The sequence below is a fragment of the Enhydra lutris genome, unplaced genomic scaffold (assembly GCF_002288905.1).
Source record: "Enhydra lutris kenyoni isolate GAN:26980312 unplaced genomic scaffold, ASM228890v2 scaffoldscaffold53, whole genome shotgun sequence".
NCBI classification, from domain to species: Eukaryota; Metazoa; Chordata; class Mammalia; order Carnivora; family Mustelidae; genus Enhydra; species Enhydra lutris.
Window position 1 is genome coordinate 12,672,435 of NW_019154137.1, and position 22,639 is coordinate 12,695,073.

The 22,639-nt window shown below is 51.5% G+C and overlaps 1 protein-coding gene across 5 annotated transcripts in view; it reads left to right on the forward strand.

Moving 5' to 3' along the window:
- LOC111157284 (BCL6 corepressor like 1) overlaps positions 1-22,639 on the forward strand; it is a 60,580-nt gene that overhangs the window by 14,142 nt on the left and 23,799 nt on the right. For 3 of the 5 annotated variants that reach the window (XM_022518581.1, XM_022518583.1, XM_022518584.1), the window contains exons 2-7: positions 3,094-3,223; positions 7,854-7,944; positions 8,229-11,504; positions 16,511-16,676; positions 17,977-18,057; positions 20,002-20,391. In XM_022518581.1, coding sequence (XP_022374289.1) covers positions 3,138-3,223; positions 7,854-7,944; positions 8,229-11,504; positions 16,511-16,676; positions 17,977-18,057; positions 20,002-20,391 — 4,090 coding nt within the window. In that variant the 5' untranslated portion in view covers positions 3,094-3,137. Of the gene's footprint in view, positions 1-2,749; positions 2,991-3,093; positions 3,224-7,853; positions 7,945-8,228; positions 11,505-16,510; positions 16,677-17,976; positions 18,058-20,001; positions 20,392-22,639 lie in introns of those variants that run through there. The other 2 variants (XM_022518582.1, XM_022518585.1) reach the window with 2 other exon arrangements.

The window sequence follows — 22,639 nt, forward strand, 5'->3', positions numbered from 1 at the left end:
GGGAGAGGTAAGGATGAAACGTTTGAGGAGAAGAAAGGGTTGAGGAGAGGGAAGAGTTAACCGATCAGGGGCTGAGGCTGGGGAGATGACATGATGACATTTAAGCCAGACTTTGAGGGGTGACAGAGAAAGGAGAAGAGGCACAGGAGAGGCCATTTCAGCATGAGGAAACAGCAAACTCTTAAAACTGGATGATCTGCTCAGGGAAGGGTCAGGAGCTGGGATGGTAGAGGCCACAGGGAAATAGCAGGATGTGGCCAAAGAGGAGGCCAGAGGAGGTCTGAGGCCAGGTCAGGGAGGGCCCGGAAGGCTGTGCTAAGAAATTTGGGCTTGATTCTGAAGACGGGAAAGCTACTGAAAGCTTTTGAGGAGGGAGGGGGCTGATGTGATCGAATTGGTGCTTTGGAAGATGAATTGATTATAAAATCAAGAGATTGGAGGCAGAGGGACCAGTTAAGAGGCTATTGTAATATTCTGGGTGAGAGATGATGAGGGCCTGCATCAGGGTGGTGGCAAGAAGGGCAGAAGGAGAGGATGGAGATGGCATTATTAAGGCTTGACTCCTGATTGGCTGTGGGCGGAGATGGTGGGGGGGAGAGAAGGAGTTGAAGACGACTTTGCTGCTGAAATGTCCAGGCTGGGGGATAGTGGTGCCATTAACTAAGATAGGAAACATGCTGGGTGTGGGGGGTGGGGAGCAGGTTTATGGGAACAGATAATGAGTTCAGTTTGAGACACATTGAGTTTGAGGGGCTCGGTGGATGTCCAATTAACAGCGAGTTGCTGGCAGCTAGAAATTCTGGTCTGGGTCTAAGGAGAGAGGTCAGGGCTAGAGATACAGATTTGGGAGTCTTTGGTGCAGGAAGGGGAGAGTTGCAACTGGGGGAGCTGGAAAGAAGGAGGGGCAAGATTCACACGCCCCCGCTACCCACACAGTTGAGAGAGGTGGGGTTGGGGAGAGCCGAAGAGAGCCAGACTGAGCTAGAGAGAACGAAAGAGACAGAGGAGGGCAAGAGAGACAGAGGGAGACAGAAAGACAAGAGAGGGAGAGGGAAGGCTGAGGCAAGGACAAAGTAGAGGGGAGGGAGAAACAAGGGGAAGGTAGAAGGGAAGGTGGGGAGGTGAGGGAAGAGAGAAGGGAGCCTGAGAGAAACCAAGGATGAGGAAAGAAAGGGGGAAGGGACCAGGGCAAGAAAGGTGGGAAGGGGAGGAAGGTGGAGGAGTGCAGACTGTGCCAAGGGAGATGGGAGAGAGGGAGAAGAGAAACAAGGAAGAGGGGAAGAGAGAGACAGCTGGGAGAGTTATAGAGGGAAGAGGGAGATGAAGAGGAGTAATAGAGGGGAATAGGAAAGAGAAATTGAGAGAAAAGGTGAAACGGAAAGAGAGCAAGAGAGAGATGGGGGTAGGGAGGAAAAAAGGCGAGGTGAAGAGATGGGGGCTGGCAGAGGTGAGGAGAGACAAAGCAAGACCAGGGCTAGGGTTCTGGGGTGGGTGGAGAGAGAGTAGGCCCTGGAGACACTGGCTCAGGAAAGCCAAGAGGGGCCAAGTACAAAGAAGGGCAAGGGCAGCAGTAACCTGTGCTGCAGAGAGAGGGAGGTGGGGGAGGACCAGGACGAGAATGGGGGCTGCTGTCCTAGTACTGCCTCCCTCCTTTTTTGGGAGCCTCTGCATCAGCCACCTGGCCTCCTGGCTCTTTCTCAATCTTAGCTTGCAGCCTCCTGCCCTGGGACCTTTGCACAGATTGTTTCCTCTGCCGGGAATGCTCTTCCCCCAGATACACACATGGCTCACCCCTTCGCTTCCTTCAGGATGTTTAAATGTCTCCTTCTCAGCAAGGCCTATGACAAATACCCTCTTTCAAAACTGTAGCCCATTCTGCGTCCCCCCCACCCCAACCATCGCTGGGCCCGTTAGCCTTGTGTTATACCACCTTCTAACATCCTGTAACAGGAGTCGTGGGTATTGTCCGTCTGATTTCACGAGAGTATAAGTTCCGTGAAGGCAGGGATTTGCGGTCTTTTTTGGTAATCATTGAATCTCCAGTACCTGGGACCGTGCTGGCACGTAGTAGGAACTCAGTAAATATTTGTTGGATGAGTAAGTGCCCTCCTGTTGAATATGGACAATCTCTGAATATTATATAAAGAATAAGCAAAACAAACCCCTGATGTGACTATCTTGTACTGATTTACTTCGTGGGAAAGTGGAGAACAGCAGAAAATTCTGATCACTGGAGGGTTCTATTCAGCTGAGCTTCGACGGAGAAGACTTTTAGCTAACTTGGGAGCTTAAGGGTCTCAAGCTCATTGGGTAAACCTCTTTTTCTTGATGGCTCATTTTCTCTAGAATTGGCTGTGCAGTGGTTGTCAATGGCGACAGCTGGACATTAGCCGCTGAAGGGGGTGGTAGGTCATGGGGATGACTAGGCTGATAGAAAGGGACAAGGACAGAAATGTGTGGTCTGTGATGGAACATTGTTTTTTGTTTGTTTGCTTGTTTGTGGTCCGAGTACAAGGAGTATTGCATCTGATTTCGAGGGAGCTTTAAACCAGCTTAAATGTGTGTGTTATATCTCTATAACTCCCAAGTCAAAATCAGAATAGAGTATTTTTGAAGGGCTTTTAAAGAAAGTGTGTGCTTCCTCTGGAGAACTTAAATTGGTACGTCACTCAAATACTTCAGTACCCATGGATTAGAGAGTTGATGAGAAAAAAATCCCCAGTAGTCTTTCAATGCATTGTTCATATATGGGAACAACCCTCTAATTGTAGTTGGTTAGGCTAAATGTGTGTGGAAAAATATACTGTCATCTCGTTTGTCTGGAACAGATTGAATTTCCTCGAACACTCAAGCATCTCTGTCTAGGTGATTAACAGCATCCTTGTCTCCATCCTGAAACCTATGGAGTCCTGGAAAGCCGGTGCCCTCATCCCTGTTTGGACCTTAATTTTCCATAGCAGGCTGGCTTGCAGGAGAGACGGCTTTACTGTGTTGGTACTATAATTGCCTTTACTTGAATGTTTCCCTGTTAAAGGTGATTCAAGCAGCTGTCCCTGTTCGGAGTTCTGATTGTTTGGAGTTCTTTTTCCTCAGGGGGAGCGGCCACAGCAGGTCCTATCTGGTGGTGAGTGGCTGTCATGATCTCGACAGCACCGCTCTACAGCGGCGTGCACGACTGGACCAGTTCTGACCGGATTCGCATGTGTGGCATCAACGAGGAGAGGTGAGGAGGCTGGGAAGGTGGCCGTTGCCGGCTCCCAGTGAGTGGTCCCTGCTCATCAGAGGGACAGCTGCAGCAGGGCTCTGGGAGGGACCCTGGGTAAGAGGCTTCGGTGATTTCTAATTTTCCTGGGATGGGATGGAGCTGGGGGCATGTGAGTGGCCTGTCCTCCCACGCTGTCCCCGTTCAGATGAAGGTGAGGAGGCCAGCAGATGACCTTTTGCCAACTAACATTTGTCTACTCATTAAGAACTGTCAGCCTGGAGTAAGGGGAAGTTCCGGCAATTGCAGTTTTTCTTTGCTGCATGCATGTTCGGTGCTCAAGGATACGCACAAGATATTTTTGGTCCTTGATCTAAGCCTGGAAGAAAGGCAGTCTTATTATTCAGCTGTATACTGGGAACTGTTAGTGGGTATTCTGGTGATCAGCGCTTTCCTGCCTCACGAGGCTAATGACGATTCTTATCCGATCCTTATGAAGTGTCTCAGGCAGATCTGACCGCGTACTGTGGTTGTCGTACGGAACTGAGAGTTGGTGATGCCTGCCTGATCCATGTGTTTTAGATGTTCTGCTCACCAAAATATTTGGTTGACCAAGCTCTGCTGTTTACTGATCATGCCCCGTGGGAAGGACACTCAAAATGGCCTTCAGATTTTATATTTGACTCTCGTGACCTTTGGCCAAAGAAAGAGCCCTGCGCGCCTCTCCCGTTTTTAGAGAAGGCATGCTTGCTGGTGTCTAGCTGTTGTTTCAGTCCATCCACTGTTTAAATGCCAATGCCTCAGATCAGTCCTCTAGAACACGGACCGTCCCAGCTTGTCCTGGGATTCAAATCCGGTGTTTCCTTGGGGAAGTCTTGGAAGCGTGTGCGTGGCTGTGTGTGCACGTGGGGGAACGTGTGTCTTTGTGAGTATCTTCTTTTTTCTTCTGCTCTTAACAGGAGAAGTGTGTACTTGTCTGAGGTTCAGGTTAGGAGAAGAGACCGTTTTTCTTTTTAAAGCCATTAGTGCCTAATAGTTTAATGTTCTCTATCCTGAGGAACAAGTTAGAGATGGACTTCAAAGGAATTTGATTTTAGGATATAAAAGTCAGGACTAAGGAAAATAAGACAGAATTCCTCTCAGATCTGCATAAGAAAGATACTTTCCTTTGCATGTGAGGTGCGGCCTTAGATAATGCCCACGAGTGGACGGGGGAAGGCCAGGTGGTGGTATTGATTTGTGGAAGCATTCACTGGCAACTCGGCAACTCGTTAAAGGCATTTGGGCCTTGCGTGCAGAGATCTGGACTAGAGCCTTTAATAAGTCAGTGCACAAGCTGCCTCAGTTCACTGTCCATTCTCAGTCCTGCTGAGAAAGAAACAGGAAGTGAGCCCCAAACCTGCCTTTCCCTCTTTATGGACCTTTCTTGGGATGTTAAATTACCAAATACGCCTAGTGGTTAAGATGACCTTTTAAGCATTGTCACTTCTGATCTCATCTACCCTTTATTGTCGCCTTCCTCTACAGTCTAGGCTGTGGTGGAGCTGCTTTCTGAAATGTGATCTCACCTTATTTAAAAACCATCTTTCTCAGTCCTTTACAACTTGTAGAACTTAGACATTTCGGGTATAAAGCTGCATGTGGGGAGTCAACTCTTAAAACTCTTTGAGAAACCTGCCTGTGTCATTAGATGGAGCTGAGGACTGACACCGTTGCAGGGATGGGGACAGGGGCTTTCCGCAGGCCCCAGGTGCCTGACTATAGTGAACCTCTGTAGGTGTGAACCTCTGGCTCACTCTCCCCGTTGTCTCACTTGGTTGCTTCCTTTCTTGTATGCATTCATTCCTTCACTCAACCAACATTTACTAAATCCAGCAGGAGCAAGCCAGCAGTCACGGGACACTGATGGTGAGTGCTGGAGCGTGGCTCGTACTGGCCCTGTGCGAGTCTGTATGCAAAGAGGATAGACTTCCTGGGGGAATAAGGGAAGGCTTTCCAGAGGTGATGACATCTGAGCCGGGGCTTGAGGGACGAGTAGGAGTTTGAGGTGAGGTATGTTTGGAGAAGACCCTGGCTGGGAAGAAGTTGGTCTTGGGGTGCGGTGGGACTCAGTCAGGGAAAGTCTGTAGGGGCTGGAATCTGAGTGCCTGATGTGTGTGGTGTGGTCAGGGCCCAGTGGGCACTAAAAACGCTCTGGTTTGACAGTGATGCTAGCCCTTCATAATTGGGAAAACAGCCCTGAAAGGTTATCGCCACTTCTGGTTTAAGTTCAACAAAGCCTGACACTCGACAGCCCAGGGTCATTTCTGCCCGGAAGAGGTGGTGGGATTGATTTTCAGTCCTGATTGAAGCCTGCTTTGACCCCTGCTCCTTCCTGCCTGCCGCCTGCACCCTCCTAACCCTGCCTGGTTGACCCGCTTCTCTTTGTGCACCCCTTGCTTGCAAGCTATTCCTGTCCCAGGCTCCTCTGTCCACGGAGCAGTTTAATGTTTGCTTAGCTTTGCACACCCCTCTCCTCAGAGAATTTGAAACGTAGCCACACAACATTTTCCCAGAGCCTCAGGGACTGGCACTTGGGCCGGGGCATGGCTGGAGTAGCCGGGACTGCTGCTTCCGCCGCTGTCCCCAGAGTCCCTGGGCCACTGGCTCTGTGGGTCGGCCTTTGAGGGCAGGTGGCTGCCTTCAGGGGCAGGCTTTTCTGTGTTCAGTTCAAGGTGATTTTAAGGGGATGGGAGCCCAGCAAGGGCAGCTAGCTCCCCTCCCTGTGGTCAGGAGAGGAAAGAATAGAAATAGCTAACATCCCTCCCCGGCAGCCCCTCAGGTAGGGTTGGCAAAGGGGGCTGGCAGTGCCACTCGTTCCCCTTGCCACTGTCCTCCTCCCTGAACCCTCGCTGGCCAGTCTTATTTGAACATGGTTCTCCCCAGCCCAAGACTGGGTATAGGGCCCACTTTTCCGGTCTCCCAGGACCTGATATCCAAGTATGTTTTCCCTTTCCTTCAAGGTCCCCCTTTCTCCCCTTCCTCAAGACCCCTGACTGCCTCTCCAGCCCTTGCCTGTCCTTACAGTCATTTCTGTTTGTCACCAGCAGTCATTGCCAGCAGTGGAAACCTCCCACTTCTGCCAGCCTAGCTGCCTTTTAAAGGGAACAGATCTCCACCCCCCCTCCCCAGTTAATCCTTCCTGGAGCCCTGAAACGATAGGGAGAGGCCTGTGGTGATCTCCCTTGCCTTTTTTGCTTCTCTTGGCCCAGGGACAATTCTGGAGTCCATCAGTGGGGCCCTGTTCCAGTGAGAGGGAAGGAGTTAGCAGGACCCTCCCTATTTTTGTGGGGGTTGGCTGTAGGCTCCCTGACTGTCCTAGGCTAGGGTAGCTGGTGTGGCAGATGCTGGCTTCTTCCCAGGCTGTTGTAGAGCTGAGGGTGAGGAGGAGGAACAAACTCCAAGGTGGTCCACTTCCCCAGAGGCTCACAGAGCATGCCTGTGCTTCTCTCCTTTGGAACTGCACCACAGGGCTTCTGCTGGAGCTTTATTCTTCTACCCCGACCTTCCACTTAGCCACTCACCTGGGCTCTTGCTCCCGTGGCATCCTCCCTTGGGCAGATAGTGGTGGGTTTCTACTGTAACCAAAAAACTAAACTTCAAGTGGGTGTTTGTCCTCTCTCCAACTTCACCCTCCTTGTCTTTTTTCTCCCCTGAGGTTCTTACTGAAAACCTGCAGAAGACTTTTTTGGGTAGGTTGGGGTTCAGTTAGGCTTTCCTCCTTCGCAACCCAGCTCTCTGGCCTCGAGTCCTTCCCTTTGCAATATACCAACTTGAATTTGGGGTCCGTGGCCTTGAAGGCCTCCCTTTGAGGTCGGAGTGAACTTGGGGTGCTAGGAGAACAAGGGGAGAGTGGGGAGCTGCCAGGGCATGGGCTGGAACTCAGTGGTACTTTATGAGACTGACAACGCTGCCTACTGCACTAAGGAGGCACTTTCAGTGGTACTTCAGAATAGGGCAAGAGGTACCCTGGAGGGAAAGAAGTTGTGTCCTTGAAATGCCCCTCGGCACCCAGTGACCCGGTGGCCTCAAATCAGTATCATTCTATGCGCTAATAAATGTGTATCCTCTCTAGGCAGGCAACCTCATCAGGTGAATAGGTGATGATTCAGGCTTAGAACATGACACACAATGGAGGTGGCTGTTTGTTTCAGAAAATGATTACCCTTACGATACCTGCAGCCAGCTTCCATTATAGACTTAAAATAAGATTGCACTTAAGAGAAAACTGGTTTGCATGTCTTTTGAGATCTTCTGCCTTTTGGCAATGCCCAGTACCTCCTGGATGGTCACATTGACAGGTAAGCTTGGGACAGAAGCAAAGGTGTTAGGCCATCCTCCATGCTTCTGGTGAGAGCCCCAGAGAACAGAATACACAGCCCAAGGAGGGGAGTCTAGTCAGATTGGGCTCCTTTGCAGGAATGTGCAAAGCTGGGTGTGGAGGCTCCAGCTCGTGACCTGTCCCCCCAGCCCGATTCCTTGTGATTTCCTCCAAGCCACTAAGGGAAGTGGTTTTATGGGAACCAGACGGGCAGGAGGCATTCTGCCGAAGGTGGTGGTGGCCCAAAGACTAGGCCTCATGGCCTTTCTCTGGTTGTGTCTCCCATGCTAGAAGAGCACCCCTTTCTGATGAGGAGTCCACGACAGGTGACTGCCAGCGCTTTGGATCTCAGGAGTTTTGTGTCAGCAGCAGTTTTTCCAAGGTAAGGGGCTGTGTGGAGCCACATGTCACCCACCAAAGGGTGGCGCTGAACTGCCCAGGCGATGTGCTGAGTCTGCCATCCCAAGAAGGGGGGCAGGAAGGAACAGGGTATTTCCCAGGAGTTGCTGTATGTGAAACCGAAATCGGCCAGCTGCTCTTTGCCTCTGCTGAGACCTGGTTGGTCGAGTTGCAAAGAGGACCCGCTGCCACCTCTCCCCGGCCTCGGGACACTTGCACCGACCACAGAGAGCTAGCTAAGACGGGCACGCTGCTCTGTCGTTGCAGGTGGAGCTCACGGCAGTTGGAAGTGGCAGCAATGCCCGGGGGGCAGACCCAGATGGCAGTACAGCAGAAAAACTTGGGCACAAGTCAGAAGACAAGCCTGACGACCCCCAGCCACAAATGGACTATGCTGGGAATGTGGCGGAGGCTGAGGGCCTGTTGGTGCCGCTGAGCGGCTCGGGGGATGGGCTCAAGCTTCCTGCTCCTGACGGCGCCACTGAGGCTGGCGACAGCAGGGCCGACTGCTCCTGGGCTCCCCTCAGCACCCAAATGAGCAAGCAGGTGGACTGCTCAGCAGCTGGGGTGAAGGCTTTGGACTCTCGGCATGGCGTGGGGGAGAAGAATACTTTCATTTTGGCAACTCTGGGAACTGGAGTCCCCGTGGAGGGAACCCTGCCTCTGGTTACCACTAACTTCAGTCCACTGCCAGCCCCCATCTGCCCCCCTGCTCCCAGTTCGGCCTCCGTCCCACCATCTGTTCCGGATCCGTTCCAAGTTCCCCTCTCTGTCCCCACCCCAGTGCCCCACTCCGGGCTAGTTCCCGTCCAGGTTGCCACTTCGGTTCCAGCCCCTTCCCCTCCTTTAGCACCTGTCCCAGCTCTGGCTCCGGCACCGCCATCAGTGCCCACACTCATCTCTGATTCAAACCCCCTTTCAGTTTCAGCCTCGGTCTTGGTGCCTGTGCCAGCTTCGGCTCCCCCTTCGGGTCCTGTTCCTCTGTCGGCTCCGGCCCCTACCCCCCTCTCAGTCCCAGTTTCAGCTCCTCCCTTGGCTCTGATCCAGGCTCCCGTGCCCCCTTCAGCTCCAACCCTGGTCCTCGCACCTGTCCCCACACCAGTTCTGGCTCCCATGCCAGCGTCCACGCCTCCAGCGGCTCCCGCCCCTCCGTCAGTGCCGATGCCCACCCCGACTCCGTCTTCTGGCCCACCCTCTACCCCTACCCTTATCCCTGCCTTTGCTCCTACGCCGGTGCCTGCACCCACTCCGGCCCCGATCTTTACTCCAGCTCCCACGCCCATGCCGGCTGCCACACCAGCTGCCATTCCCACCTCTGCACCCATCCCGGCCTCCTTTAGTTTGAGTCGAGTATGTTTTCCTGCAGCTCAGGCACCAGCTATGCAAAAAGTCCCATTGTCCTTTCAGCCAGGGACAGTACTGACCCCGAGCCAGCCGCTGGTATATATCCCGCCTCCGAGCTGTGGGCAGCCACTCAGTGTGGCCACACTGCCAACGACCTTGGGGGTCTCCTCAACTCTTACACTGCCTGTCCTGCCTTCCTACCTTCAGGACAGGTGTCTCCCTGGTGTGCTGGCCTCCCCAGAGCTCCGGTCTTACCCATATGCGTTTTCGGTGGCCCGGCCTCTGACTTCAGATTCCAAGCTGGTCTCTCTGGAGGTGAACAGGCTTCCCTGTGCATCCCCATCCGGCAGCACCAGCACCCAGCCTACGCCCGATGGGGTCCCCGGGCCTTTGGCAGATACTTCCCTCTCTACTGCTTCTGCCAAGGTGCTTCCAACCCCACAGCCTTTGCTGCCAGCCCCCAGCGTGAGCTCGGCCCCACCACACCCCGCCAAGATGCCAGGTGGTGGCGAGCAGCAAACAGAAGGGACTTCCATCACGTTCTCTCCCCTCAAGTCACCTCCACAGCTGGAGCGAGAGATGGCCTCTCCACCGGAGTGTAGCGAGATGCCCCTGGACCTCTCCTCTAAGTCCAACCGCCAGAAGCTCCCGTTGCCGAACCAGCGCAAGACGCCTCCCATGCCCGTGTTGACCCCCGTGCACACCAGCAGCAAGGCCCTCCTCTCCACGGTCTTGTCTAGGTCTCAGCGCACCACCCAGGCCGCTGGGAGCAATGTCACCTCATGCCTGGGCTCTACTTCCTCGCCCTTCGTCATCTTTCCTGAGATCGTGAGGAATGGGGACCCGAGCACCTGGGTGAAGAACTCAACTGCGCTGATCAGCACCATTCCTGGCACCTATGTAGGAGTGGCCAACCCAGTGCCTGCATCCCTGCTGCTGAACAAAGACCCTAACCTGGGCCTCACCCGAGACCCCCGCCATCTCCCCAAGCAGGAGCCCATCTCCATCATCGATCAAGGAGAGCCTAAGAGCACCAGTGCCCCCTGTGGCAAGAAGGGCAGCCAGGCTGGGACTGAGGGACAGCCAAGCACAGTCAAACGTTACACCCCAGCCCGCATCGCCCCTGGGCTCCCAGGGTGCCAAACTAAGGAGCTCTCTCTGTGGAAGCCCACGGGGCCAGCAAATATTTACCCACGGTGTTCAGTCAATGGGAAACCCACCAGCACCCAGGTCCTGCCTGTTGGCTGGTCACCATACCACCAAGCGTCTCTGCTTTCCATTGGTATTTCCAGTGCCGGGCAGCTGACCCCCAGTCAGGGGGTGCCCATCAGGCCCACCAGCGTTGTTTCCGAGTTTTCTGGTGTGCCGTCTCTTGGCCCTGGTGAAGCTGTGCACGGACTTCCAGAGGGGCAGCCACGGCCTGGGGGCCCCTTTGCTCCAGAGCAGGACACTGGCACGAAGAACAAAACTTGTCGGATTGCTGCCAAGCCTTATGAAGAACAAGTCAACCCTGTCCTCCTGACTCTCAGCCCTCAGACAGGGACCTTGGCGCTGTCTGTCCAGCCTAGCGGTGGGGACATAAAAGCGAATCAGGGGCCTGAAGAATCAGAGAGCCACCTCTGCCCCGACAGCACTCCTAAGATAGACGGTCCCCAGGGGGCTTGTGGCCTGAAGCTGGCAGGAGACACAAAGCCTAAAAACCAAGTACTGGCCACCTACATGTCTCATGAGCTGGTCCTGGCCCCCCCCCAGAACCTGCACAAGATGCCCGAGCTGCCTTTGCTACCTCATGACAACCGCCCCAAGGAACTCATCTTGGATGTGGTCCCAAGCAGCAAGAGGGGCTCCAGCACAGAGCTGTCACAGCTTGGAAGCCAGGTGGACCTGGGGCGGGTGAAAATGGAGAAAGTGGATGGTGATGTGGTCTTCAATTTAGCCACCTGCTTCCGGGCTGATGGCCTCCCAGCAGCTCCCCAGAGGGGCCAAGCTGAAGTTCGGAATAAGGCTGGGCAGGCTCGAGTGAAACAGGAAAGCGTAGGTGTCTTTGCTTGCAAGAACAAGTGGCAGCCAGACTCAGTGGTGACCGATGGGGTGACCGAATCTCTGCCGCCCAAGAAAATGAAGTACAGCAAAGAGAAGGACGGTGAGGAGCAGCAGCCACAAGCCAAGGTCATAGCCCGGAGTTCCCATGGACCCAAGGTGAGTGTGGGGCTGAGGTCGAGGGCAGGGCCCGGACACCAGAGGTTTGCTTTCTCCTGCAGATGTCAACCTCCCACTGCGGTGTCCTGGAGTAGCTCTGGGAACTAAACTGATTGGAAGGCTTGTGGAACGTGCTTACTGACCTGCTTCCTCTTTCTAAGTCACACTGTCCATATATGGTGTTCTATCACGAGGAGGGGCTGGCTTGTATTTTGTAGGATGAGGGAAGTGATTTGGTCCCTGAGGCCAGGGAACCCATTGTCTCAGATGGGGTTGGAAAGCGGAAGAGGGGATTGACGAGGAAAATCAGTTAATAACAGGCCCTTCCCCGCATAACCATTCTTCCTTTTCCTTTTCTGAGATGACAGCTAGCCTTGAGAACTTGGGATTCTCAAGGGGAGGGGAGGGGCCTTTGACAGGGTCCTTTTCTACACCACTGGGGGAGCCTGCTCAGGATATGCTTGCAGTTTTGTGGGGCCGAAGCCAATTTGGCTTCTGGGCTCATCTGCTAGTTTCCTATCCACCCAGTGCCTGGGGTGACAGCTTCGTGTTTAGGCCCATTGGAAATTTGGTGTGCAAGACAGGTGGGCATCTGGGTCTGGGTTCTTAACGGTGACAGGGATCTGGGCCCAAAGGTGGGCCAAGAGGATTCCACTTGAATCCCGTGATGTTCCAGAGGGGATCCGGAAGCCACTGGTGGTCCAAGGAGATTCTTGAAGCAGTTGAACATAGGACTTCTCAAAAAACGTGGAGCAATTTAGGGGCACCTGGCTGGCTCAGTCAGAAGAGCATGTGACTCTTCTTCTCGGGGTCATGAGTTTGAGCCCTGCGTTGGATGTAGAGGTTATTTAAGTAAATAAAAAACTTTTAAAAAATATGGAGCAATTTGAAACCTTAAGTTAAGAAGCCTTCAAATTGAATGTTTTTGTTTTTGTGGTTTTTTTGTTTTTGTTTTTTTGTTAGAGATTATATTTATTTAGGAGAGCCTGGGTGGCTCAGTTGGTCAGGAGTCTGCCTTCTGCTCAGCTCATGATTGAACCCTGTATCGGGTTCCCTGCTTGGTGGGGTGCCTGCTTCTCCCTCTCCCCTCCCCCATCTCGTGCTCATGCTCTCTCTCTCTATCAAATAAAATATTTTAAAAAATTAGAAAAAGATTGCATTTATTTATCTGAGAGAGAGGAGGTGGGGGAAAGCAAAGAGAGAGAAACAGACTCCCCCGTGAACAGAGAGCCCAATGTGGGGCTCGATCCCAGGACTCCGAGATCATGACCTGAGCTGAAGGCGAACGCTTAAGCAACTGAGCTACAGAGCCACCCCACTTTTTTTCTGGCTGTTGGTTGCAATATTTTATTTTAATTTTATATATTTTATGAAGTTTTATTGGAATGCAGCCATGCTCTTCTTCTTCTTTTTTTTTTTTTAACATTTTTCAGTTTCAAATTAAATGTTGATATACACTAATGAACAGATTTCTAGCCAGAATACCATGAATTTGGGTTTGTGGTGGAAGCTCTTAGTCTTTTTTGGACCATAGAACGTTTTGGGAAACTGTAAGACCCTGTCCACAGAAACATGACCTCAGAATTTTGCCAGTAATTTCAAGGAGTTTATGGGCCCACCCCCTCCACAAAGCCCGCCCATGGGTTCCAAATTAAGAACCCCAGGGATAGAGTTTGGGTGAGTTTTCTCAATGATCTCACAGCCATCTCTGTATGGCAGAGACATGCCAACTAGGAACACAGGTCATAACATAGTAGAGCATATGTATAGCATTTGCTTAAGTAACTGTGATTTGTCCTTAGTGGTAATAAGAAAAATAATTCATGTCATTATATGTGCTGTATGCTATACACACGCATACGCACACGTAGCATATATATTGTATGCCAAGTGCTTTCTACACACATCATCTAACTTAATCCTTCCAATAACCCTGTGAGGTGAATACTATACCCAATTTACAGATAAGAAAATGAAGGAAACAAACTGAATGGGCAAGTTACCCAACATTACACAGCTACTAAACGGCAGAGCTGGAACTCAGATTCTGGTCATCGGCTCCGAAGTTCATGACCATCGTCAGCTATGACACCCTGTCTTCTACTCTCCTTATGTATGACTGTTTCACGGAACATTTGGCAAGCGTTTGCTGAGTGGTTACTACGTGCTGGTCCCTCCTGGGCAGTGAGCTGCATCTTCAGGAGGGCAGTACAGCGCTGTGGTGAGGAGGGTGCTTTCCGGAGCCAGGCACAGTGCCCAAGTTTAAATCTTGGTCCTACTTTTCCTAACTGTGCTATCGGTCAAGCAACTTAATCTCGCTGGCCCTCAGTTTCCTCATCTGCACAATGAGACCGTAATAATACCCCTTTCATAGGGCTGTATAAAGATTAAATGAGATGATGCCGTGAAGTGTCCAAAATAGGCAAACTGATAGAGACAGAAAGTAGAATCATGGTTGTATAAGGCTGGAGGAGGTCGGGAAATGGGTATGGGGTTTCCGTTTGGGGCAGTGAAAACGTTCTGGAACTCGATGATGGTTATATGACTCTGCAACTGTACTAAAAGCCATGGAATTATAAACTTAATCAAATGAACTGTATGGTATATCTCAAAAAATCACATGCCAATAAAGCTGAGATTAAAACAAGTAAATGAGGTGATATATATGAATGCTTAGAGCAGTGCCTGGCAGGGAGTAAGTGCTCAGTAAATGCTCGTGGCTGCAGGTTGTTATTGTTAGTGTTACTAACAGAATAGCCGTGCTCCCTGCTCTCATGGAGCTTATGTCTTGCAGGCGACCTGATGACAGGCAGGCACTGCCCTTTACTGTATTAGATGAACAGTTCACTGGGCCCACTGACAGATGCCGAGGCCAGAGAATAAAGTTACAAGATCAGGGGCCTTCACAGCTTCCTGTAGTGACTTAGCAAATGTCCATTTTGGCGGGGGAGAGTAAATAACTTAGATCTTTCTCTTCTTATCTTCCATTTTTCCGGAGAAAGAAACTGTTGATAAGCAAAGTCAGATCAGAGCTTAATTCAAAACAGCCCCTTGCAGGGTATGACCAAGAATCAGAATAGTCTCCTGTCCCCTACACCACCTGCCCCAAGGGCTCATGGAATCCTGAAGGGCTGGCTGAATCATCAGCAAAGAAAGAGTTCTGCTTCATTTGGTGCTGGGTGTATTTTATTGTCTTCTCATCCTTTGGAAAATTCTTTGGAAAAGCTTTAAAAACTCTGTTAACCGGAATGTTCATCTTACACCGTCTCCCCATCCACCCAACTTTTTGAATAAGTTGGAGCATGTGTATACATTTTTACTCTCGGTGCTGCCCTTGCAGAACATACGCACAGAAATCCCTTCTAGATGTTCTGTTTTACTTGTTTTTGTCTGTCTTAGGAAATAAAAGTTAATGATCTGCACTTGAAAGAGACGGCTAAAAGTGATATTCAGAAATAAATAGGACATGTTCAGACTTATGTGCATTTAACTTTATTCCCCCTGACTTCGAGTAGTCTTTCTCTGGCCATTCCTGAAGGTGAGATTTTAAGCAACAGTTCCCTGTCTTTCTCTTTCCTCCCAGTTCTTTCTTTTTCCTAACACTTTGATTTGTAGGAACCAGCAGCAAGCAAAGGAGGCAACTGAACTTGAATTTTTAGCTCAGCCCTCTGCTGAGTAAGAAACAGGAGGAGTTCACAGTGTAGTAGGAGTCCTGGGAATTTGGTGGGGAATGGTCACTCCCTGTTCCTGGGGAATCGAGATCCCCCGCAACATCCCAGAAAATGTTCTGTTGGTAAGACATCGGCCATCCCCTTAGCTGGAGCTAGGCAGTGATAACCTTCTAGAAGGTGCATGTGGGTCTGCTTAGGGGGAAAACAGCTCTTCCTTTCTTCCTAGGGCCTGCTTTCATTGTTAAAACATTTTGCTTATTCTGCACTCCCTGGATGCTAGAATACTGGAAATCCCTACCTTGCCCTATTTCTTGTTTGGTGGCATGGAGAGACCTCAAAGCTTGTGAGCATATGCGGCTGTGAGGCTGGCTGAGAGTGTCCTTGCGCTGTGTAAGCATGGCCATCATGCCTATCCGAGTGAGCAGGGCTGAGCAAAAACAGAGGAGGACTTGAATGGGGAAGGAGGAGAGTGAGAGCTGCTGCAGAGAGAGGCCCGGGTGGGGAGCCAGGAGCCCTGGGTCTCAGGCCCAGCTCTGCCACTTTCTCACTGCAGGCACAAATGAGCTCATTTGCAGATTTGCCTGGTAAGTGGCAGCCATCCCTGAGTGCAAGGATGCCTGAGGCCATGTGTTGCTCTGGACAAAGCGTTTAACCTCTAGTCTTAGAGCCTCAGTTTCCTTGTCCGTTCAGTGGGGATGATACTAGCTTCTGCTTTCGGGGTTATCAGAAAGATCAAATCAAATAATGGAGAAGAGAATGTTTTGAGATGTTGAAAGTACTGAAGAGTATCAAGTGGCTTATTACTAATGCCTCGGCCTTTTCCTTGTCTTCCCTAAGTACGGGGTGATGTGAGTTGCTCCCATGTCATGCCATTCTTCTCCCCTTCATTGAATCTATTACACACGGAGATAGACCGTTTTTCTTCAGTTGGCCCGGGCTAAGAATTGTTTTCAGTTCTTGGTGTCCATACCATTCACAGTGAAGGTAGTTGACCAGTGTAGTCACATGACTTGCCGAAGAGGCATTTCTGTTTTCTACACGTCTCTATTGCTGTTTGGATGTAGAGAACACGGGCCTGACTTTACACCTTTGAAAATGACTTCGGGTATTGATGTGGCTTGTGAACGCAGACTCCGTAGACCTGTAAAAATGATGGCATGTGGTTGTCTGTGGGGATTAGCTAGGGCACAGGGTTCAGGCTCAGAAAGCCCCTGCCCCGGGACCCCATGGCAGCTCCTGTCCGTGTGTCAGAACAGGGCACCGGACTTACCAGTGGCAAAGCTTTCTTAAAAAGTGAAACTGGTCTCAGACTTGACTCTCTCTACCTCTCCACAGTGCCGGAAGCCGCCTAGTGACCCCCAGGAACCCACCAAGAAAAGCCCCAGGGGGGCTTCAGATTCAGGAAAAGAGCACAATGGAGTCAGGGTAAAGCACAAGCACCGGAAGCCAACAAAGCCGGATTCCCAGTCTCCAGGAAAGCGAGCCGATGGCCACGAGGAAGGTAGGCTCCACAGGTCCACGCCCTCTGGGCTGAGCTGCAGAGGGGTCCCCGAGGCAGGTCAGTGGCGGGGTGGGGAGTGGCTCTGCACTGCCCAGACAGTGAGACTTATTTGTTATGGAAGGAAGATAAAATTGACACCTGTAAAATCAAAGGCAAGGGAGAAGGGGCTTTTTCTGTTCACCCTGATTACTAGAATAAGATACACAGAAGGCCGAAGAAAAGATGGTTTTCAGACAAACAAAAGTCAGTCCTCCAACAGAGTAGCCGACCCATTACCGTGCAGTGGGTCTAAGTTCAGAGATGAAACGGGGTTCATGAGGACTGAGACCAAAACAGGATGGGGTTCATGAAACCTGTTTCAGTATATTCGAAAACTCCTATTATAAAAAGTTAAGAAATTAATACCCAGATACCTAGCCAGAAGCATTTAGGGAAATCCTGAACCCTTATTATCGAGGGACACACGGTATGTCTGCTGTAGGAAGGTGTGTACTTGACCTGTGTTCTCTGCCACTGATAGTTCCTTGGTGCCCTCATCACGGGGAGACGCCCATGTGTTCTCATGCACAGTAGCCTGTTCTCATGGCCTTGCCTGTCTGACATGACCTGCCTTTTTCTAGTCGGTTCTTATGTGGCATTTTCCCTTTGTCCACTACTCTCTGCTCCCATCTGCCTGCCTCGCCCAGTCCTCTACGATCCATTCGGGTTGCCCTTGTCTGGGACCTGCTCCAGCCTAGTTCTAACTGTGTGGAAGTGTGGCAGCCTCCTGGTCCTGCAGGCAGCCAGGCCTTCAACTTGCTGGCGTGCTGCCAAATCGATTCTACACACAGCCCTTTATTTGGTGTCACCAAAAGTGACCCAGCTCCCAGTTTTCAAAAACTACTGGGAGGTGCTCCTTCTCCAAGAGATGCACGCAGGTGAGTGCATGAGGAGAGCCAAGGAGACGCTGGGGAAGATGCAGCTAACCCTCCGTTGATTTTTTTTTTAAAGATTTTATTTATTTATTTGTCAGAGAGAGAGAGGGAGAGAGAGCAAGCACAGGCAGACAGAATGGCAGGCAGAGGGAGAAGCAGGCTCCCTGATGAGCAAGGAGCCCGATGCGGGACTCGATCCCAGGACGCTGGGATCATGACCTGAGCCAAAGGCAGCTGCTTAACCAACTGAGCCACCCAGGCGTCCCAACCCTCCGTTGATTTTTGCACCCAAGCCTCTTGCGTGGGTGGGAGGGGGCGGCTTCCAGTCCCTGGTCTCCTGATTGTGATATTTCTACCTTCTGCCCTGAAACCACACATCACTCCAGGTTCCTTGGAGAAGAAAGCAAAGAGCAGTTTCCGTGACTTCATCCCCGTGGTTCTGAGCACACGAACGCGCAGTCAGTCTGGTGAGTGAGTCTGAAGCCGTGGCCCATCTTGGCCCTTCTCTGCAGAAAGAGGTAGAAATCTGGTTGAGCGATTTTTCCTTTGGCCCAGGTGGAGAGTGAGAATTTGACTCACTGTGCTGAGATGCCCAGCTCCCTGCAGAGATCAGAGAGCCCAGGGGAGGGGGAACACGGCCCACGATGTTAGGACTGCTTGCTTCGACTTTCCAAACGGGGCTTTTCCCAGCGGGGATTTGATGTTTCTTGTTGGCAGCCAATGGTGGGAAGAGGCAAGGCCTATGCCACTCAGGAAACCTGGCCTACTCCAAGCTTTGGCTTCTCGTGATGAACGGGGCCAGTGTCAGGCATGGACATACAACCTTTGGACTTACTGCTCTGGGTGACAGGCATGAACAAAGTCGGAAATGGTCACTGGGTTGTCAGGGCCGGTAGAATCACATTTGGTCTCCTGAATTTGTATTCAGTGTGTGAAAAAAAAAGAGCTCTTTCTAGTCCCCGCTAGTGTGTGCTAGCCTCCACGTTGGTATGTAGCGCTAGAAGTGGTTGCCCTGGTTCACCCGTATTTCCATGCAAAGTGGATGGAATGGGGAAGCAGGGCGCAGTGTAAACTCTGCTAGCTGACATCCTATTAACTGGCACCTCAGCACATGGAGAGTGCGGTGGTAATTGGGGCTCGTAATGACGGCCTGGAGGCCTTGCAAAATCCTGAAGTGTCTTCTGAATCATCAAAGAGTGATTACATTACACCCAGTCTCGTTTTACTGTTAAACACATTGTACTGTATTTGATTCTTTGGAAATTGGTGATCCCTGTGTGATCTCTATGGTGATTCTGTATTAACCAGAATATTAGATTAACCAGAACACTTTGTTCCTTGCCTGGTCTATATATGGACATTTTGCTAAATATTTGCTCTCTTTAAACGGTCTGACTGTCTTGAAACTTTGGTTAAGGACTGTTCATGTGCCTCGAAACCATTTCTTTCTTCTGCTGACCTCACTTGTGTTTGGGGACTGTCAAGTTAATAGCGAGTCCTTGGGAGGAAGGTGGTTGGGTATCAGAGCTGCCTCGGAGGAAGACTGTCAGATCTGCTGTTGTGCTAAACCGGGCCAGTTAAGGTCGTACTTTTGTGGTTAGCACAGTTGAAGGAAGGAGTGGGGATGAAAATGGCCTCTTGGCAAGATGGTGGAGGAGACCAGGAAAGGTACCATCGTGCTGGGGTGCTGCGGAGAGGGGAGGGAAGCGCCTGCCCAGCTGGGAGGAGCGGCTGTGGTGGGGAGGAGGGGGGCATTCAGGGACAGAGCTCCACCCTTGGACTCTCCACCACTTACTAGGAGGTGGGGTCTGTGTATGAGCATTTGGGCGGGACTAACCCAGGCTGTGTCACAGGAAAGGGACTCCTTGCTTCACTTTTCCTGCAACTCTTCTGTGATGATTCTGCTTGCCCAGGGAGTCTCTGTCAGTGAGCAGAGGCGGGGGTATGCTGCTGATCTGCCCTCCCTACCCTGCCACTGAACCCTGATTTCCCAAAGGGCAGGGACCCGTTGCCCTCTCCTGCTCCTCACATAATGCTCCGCGCCTTGTAAGCTCTAAGTAAGAGTTTGTGCAATGACTTAAAGTCACAGCAACATGGATGAGGAAGGGCGTGTGGCTTGGATACTCGATATTTGTGTGGCATATTGGACTCTGTAAAGTGCTTCTGGGTGGGTTATCTCATTTGAGCCTCAAAACAGTCCTGTGAGGCCAGTAAGGCAGAGAACAGTGTCCCTGTTCTATAGAGGAGGAAACAGAAGTGAAGGAACCTTCCCAGAGCACACAGCTAATAACTGGCAGAGCCTGAACTTGAACCCAGACCTTCAAGCTTCTAATCCGGGGCACTTGCTTCGCCACCATACTCTTTGTCCTTTGAAGAGGTCCCTGACCGTCCTCTGTACATCCCGTCCACAGGAGGCATCTGTAGCCCCTTTGCTGGTGTGGCAGACAGTGACATGGGAAGCCAGGAGGTCTTCCCCACAGAGGAGGAAGAAGATGTGACCCCCACCCCAGCTAAGCGTCGAAAGGTGAGAAAAACCCAACGGGACACCCAGTATCGCAGCCACCATGCCCAGGACAAGACTCTGCTGAGCCAGGGCCGCCGGCACCTGTGGCGAGCCCGAGAAATGCCCTGGAGGACAGAGGCTGCCCGGCAAATGTGGGACACCAATGAGGAGGAGGAGGAAGACGAGGAGGAGGGCCTGGTGAAGAGAAAGAAGCGGAGACGACAGAAGAGCCGGAAGTATCAGACTGGGGAGTACCTGACAGAGCAAGAAGAAGAGCAGCGGCGGAAAGGGAGAGCAGGTAAGGCTGGCTGGGGGCTGCTGCCCCAGCGAGCTGCTGGCACTCAGCCCCAGGCCACAGTGACTTGGCTTCTGGGGACCCTCGGGCATCTCGGGTGTTCCCACCTCCGCCTTCTCCTCGCCAGCCGAAGGCCTCTGCACCCGTAGAAACCTGGTGCTGTGAGCTCCAGCTGCCAGAGGTGGTCGCTCAACTCCAGGCCCCAGTTTTTGGCTTGGGGTTCAGATTGAATGAGTTTGGACTGACCTGCAGGGGAGCGGAGGACATGAAGGCCCGAGCCCTCCAGTTTCATGTAAGAGTCTGAACCCCCGGGCAAGGCCACAATGGCTTCCTTGGCATGGGACAACTCGATACCAGGGAGTTCTCTGGTTGACCTGAGGGAGCTGGGTCTTAGGAGGCTGGGTTCTCTCTCCTAGAATCCTGGGTTCAAGAAGAAAGAGGCATTGGCTGCCTTTCCTGGGATGCCACCAGCCCCTACACTAAAAAGAAGTACAAAGTTTCTTCAACTTAACAGAAGAACTTCAAGTAGAAGCGGGCACAACTTTGCTTTCTCAATTAAAGCTACAGAGGTCATTAAGAGGCAGAGTGAAGCTTTGAGGTGACCTGAGGTGGCATCAGTTTTGTTCGACCTGAGTCGGAAGAGCAGGCAGACCAAGGAGAAACCCAACTGTCTTTGGCTATTTGGCTCTGCCAGATGCTGTCATGTGTAATCACGGACGCACAGACTATCACCGAGGCCTGTATCAGTATGTTCTGCTAAGTACTGGTCAGGCCCATTTCTGTTGTTGTTGTTTGTTTTTTTTTTTTGAGGGGGGCAGCATTTCTATAACATGTTTCTAGATGAACAAAAAGTATGTCTCTGGGTTCCATAAGAGCATATCTGTGTCTCTTCCTTTGACCTCTGCCCCTGAAGCAACAGTTGATTGTCTCTGATAATGTATTTATCCTGAGCCGGTGGGAAAGATCCACAGTCTCCCTATTGTTGAAAATGGAAGAACTGCCTTCTGAAGGGATAGTGGATTCTGGGTTTGCTCTAACGCAGAGAAGGCTAACCCTCACTTCCAGCTCGGCTTAAGCAGAGATGTAGCTGATACCATCCCCACACTGCAGAGGGTAATGGAGCTAATCGTCATCAACTGTGGGAGACTGAGGATAATTTTCCCTTTTTCCTGCCAGAGCTGTAAGGGATTGGTCAGGAACGAGGCGTCAAGTCGTTGGTCTCAGCCGCTTGTGTTAGGATGAAGAGGAGCTTTGGTGTCACTTAGTCTTCTTTACTGAGAGCTGGTTTCCTACAAGCTGGGACTCTTCCCGCGGAACTTACTGGTTTGGAATCAGAAGGACCTTTGGGGTTTCCTGGTTCCATTTTCCGTCAAAAAGCAGAGATCTCTGTAGCACTGTGGACAGGTAGCCTTTACATAAACACCTCCCAGGGCATGGAGAACACTGCTTGGCAAGGCATCCTGTTGGATTTGGGGACAGCTTTGGTTGTTGAAATGCAGGTCATTCTCCCTCCATGCATGTGGCTAAGGGTTTTGAGTCAAGGCTCTTGGCTTTGGCTTATGGTTTGGTTGCCTTCCTCCAGATCCAGTGGTGACATCTTCATGAAGGGATTGCCTGGCAAACATCTCTCTTTTCAGGAAAGCTCTGAACCTTCCTATTACTACCTGTCTTTCAGGTTGACATGAGGAAGTCAGGCAGAGGCCAAACTAGACAGGTCACCTTATTTCTTTTTTTTCTTTTCTTTTTTTAAAGATTTTATTTATTTATTTGACAGACAGAGATCACAAGTAGGCAGAGAGGCAGGCAGAGAGAGAGGAGGAGGAAGCAGGCTCTCTGCTGAGCAGAGAGCCCGATGTGGGGCTCGATCCCAGGACCCTGGGATCATGACCTGAGCCAAAGGCAAAGGCTTTAACCCACTGAGCCACCCAGGCGCCCCAGGTCTTCTTATTTCTGTCCGAGCCTCATGACCTTTCTGGTTTTTTTGAGGATTGTATTTATTTATTTGAAAGAGAGAGAGCGCTAGCACGAGTCAGGATGAGGGGTGGGGTGGGCAGAGGGAGAGGGAGAAGCAGACTCCGCACTGAGCATAGAGCCTGTCACAGGGCTCTATCCCGGGATCCCGAGATCGTGACCTGAGCCGACGACAGACTGTCAACCGACTGAGCCCCCCAGGCGCCCTCACAACCTTTCCTCTTGTCCTGGGCTTCTATATGTCCCTCCTTGACCTGCAGAGGGGATAGGAAGAGACGCT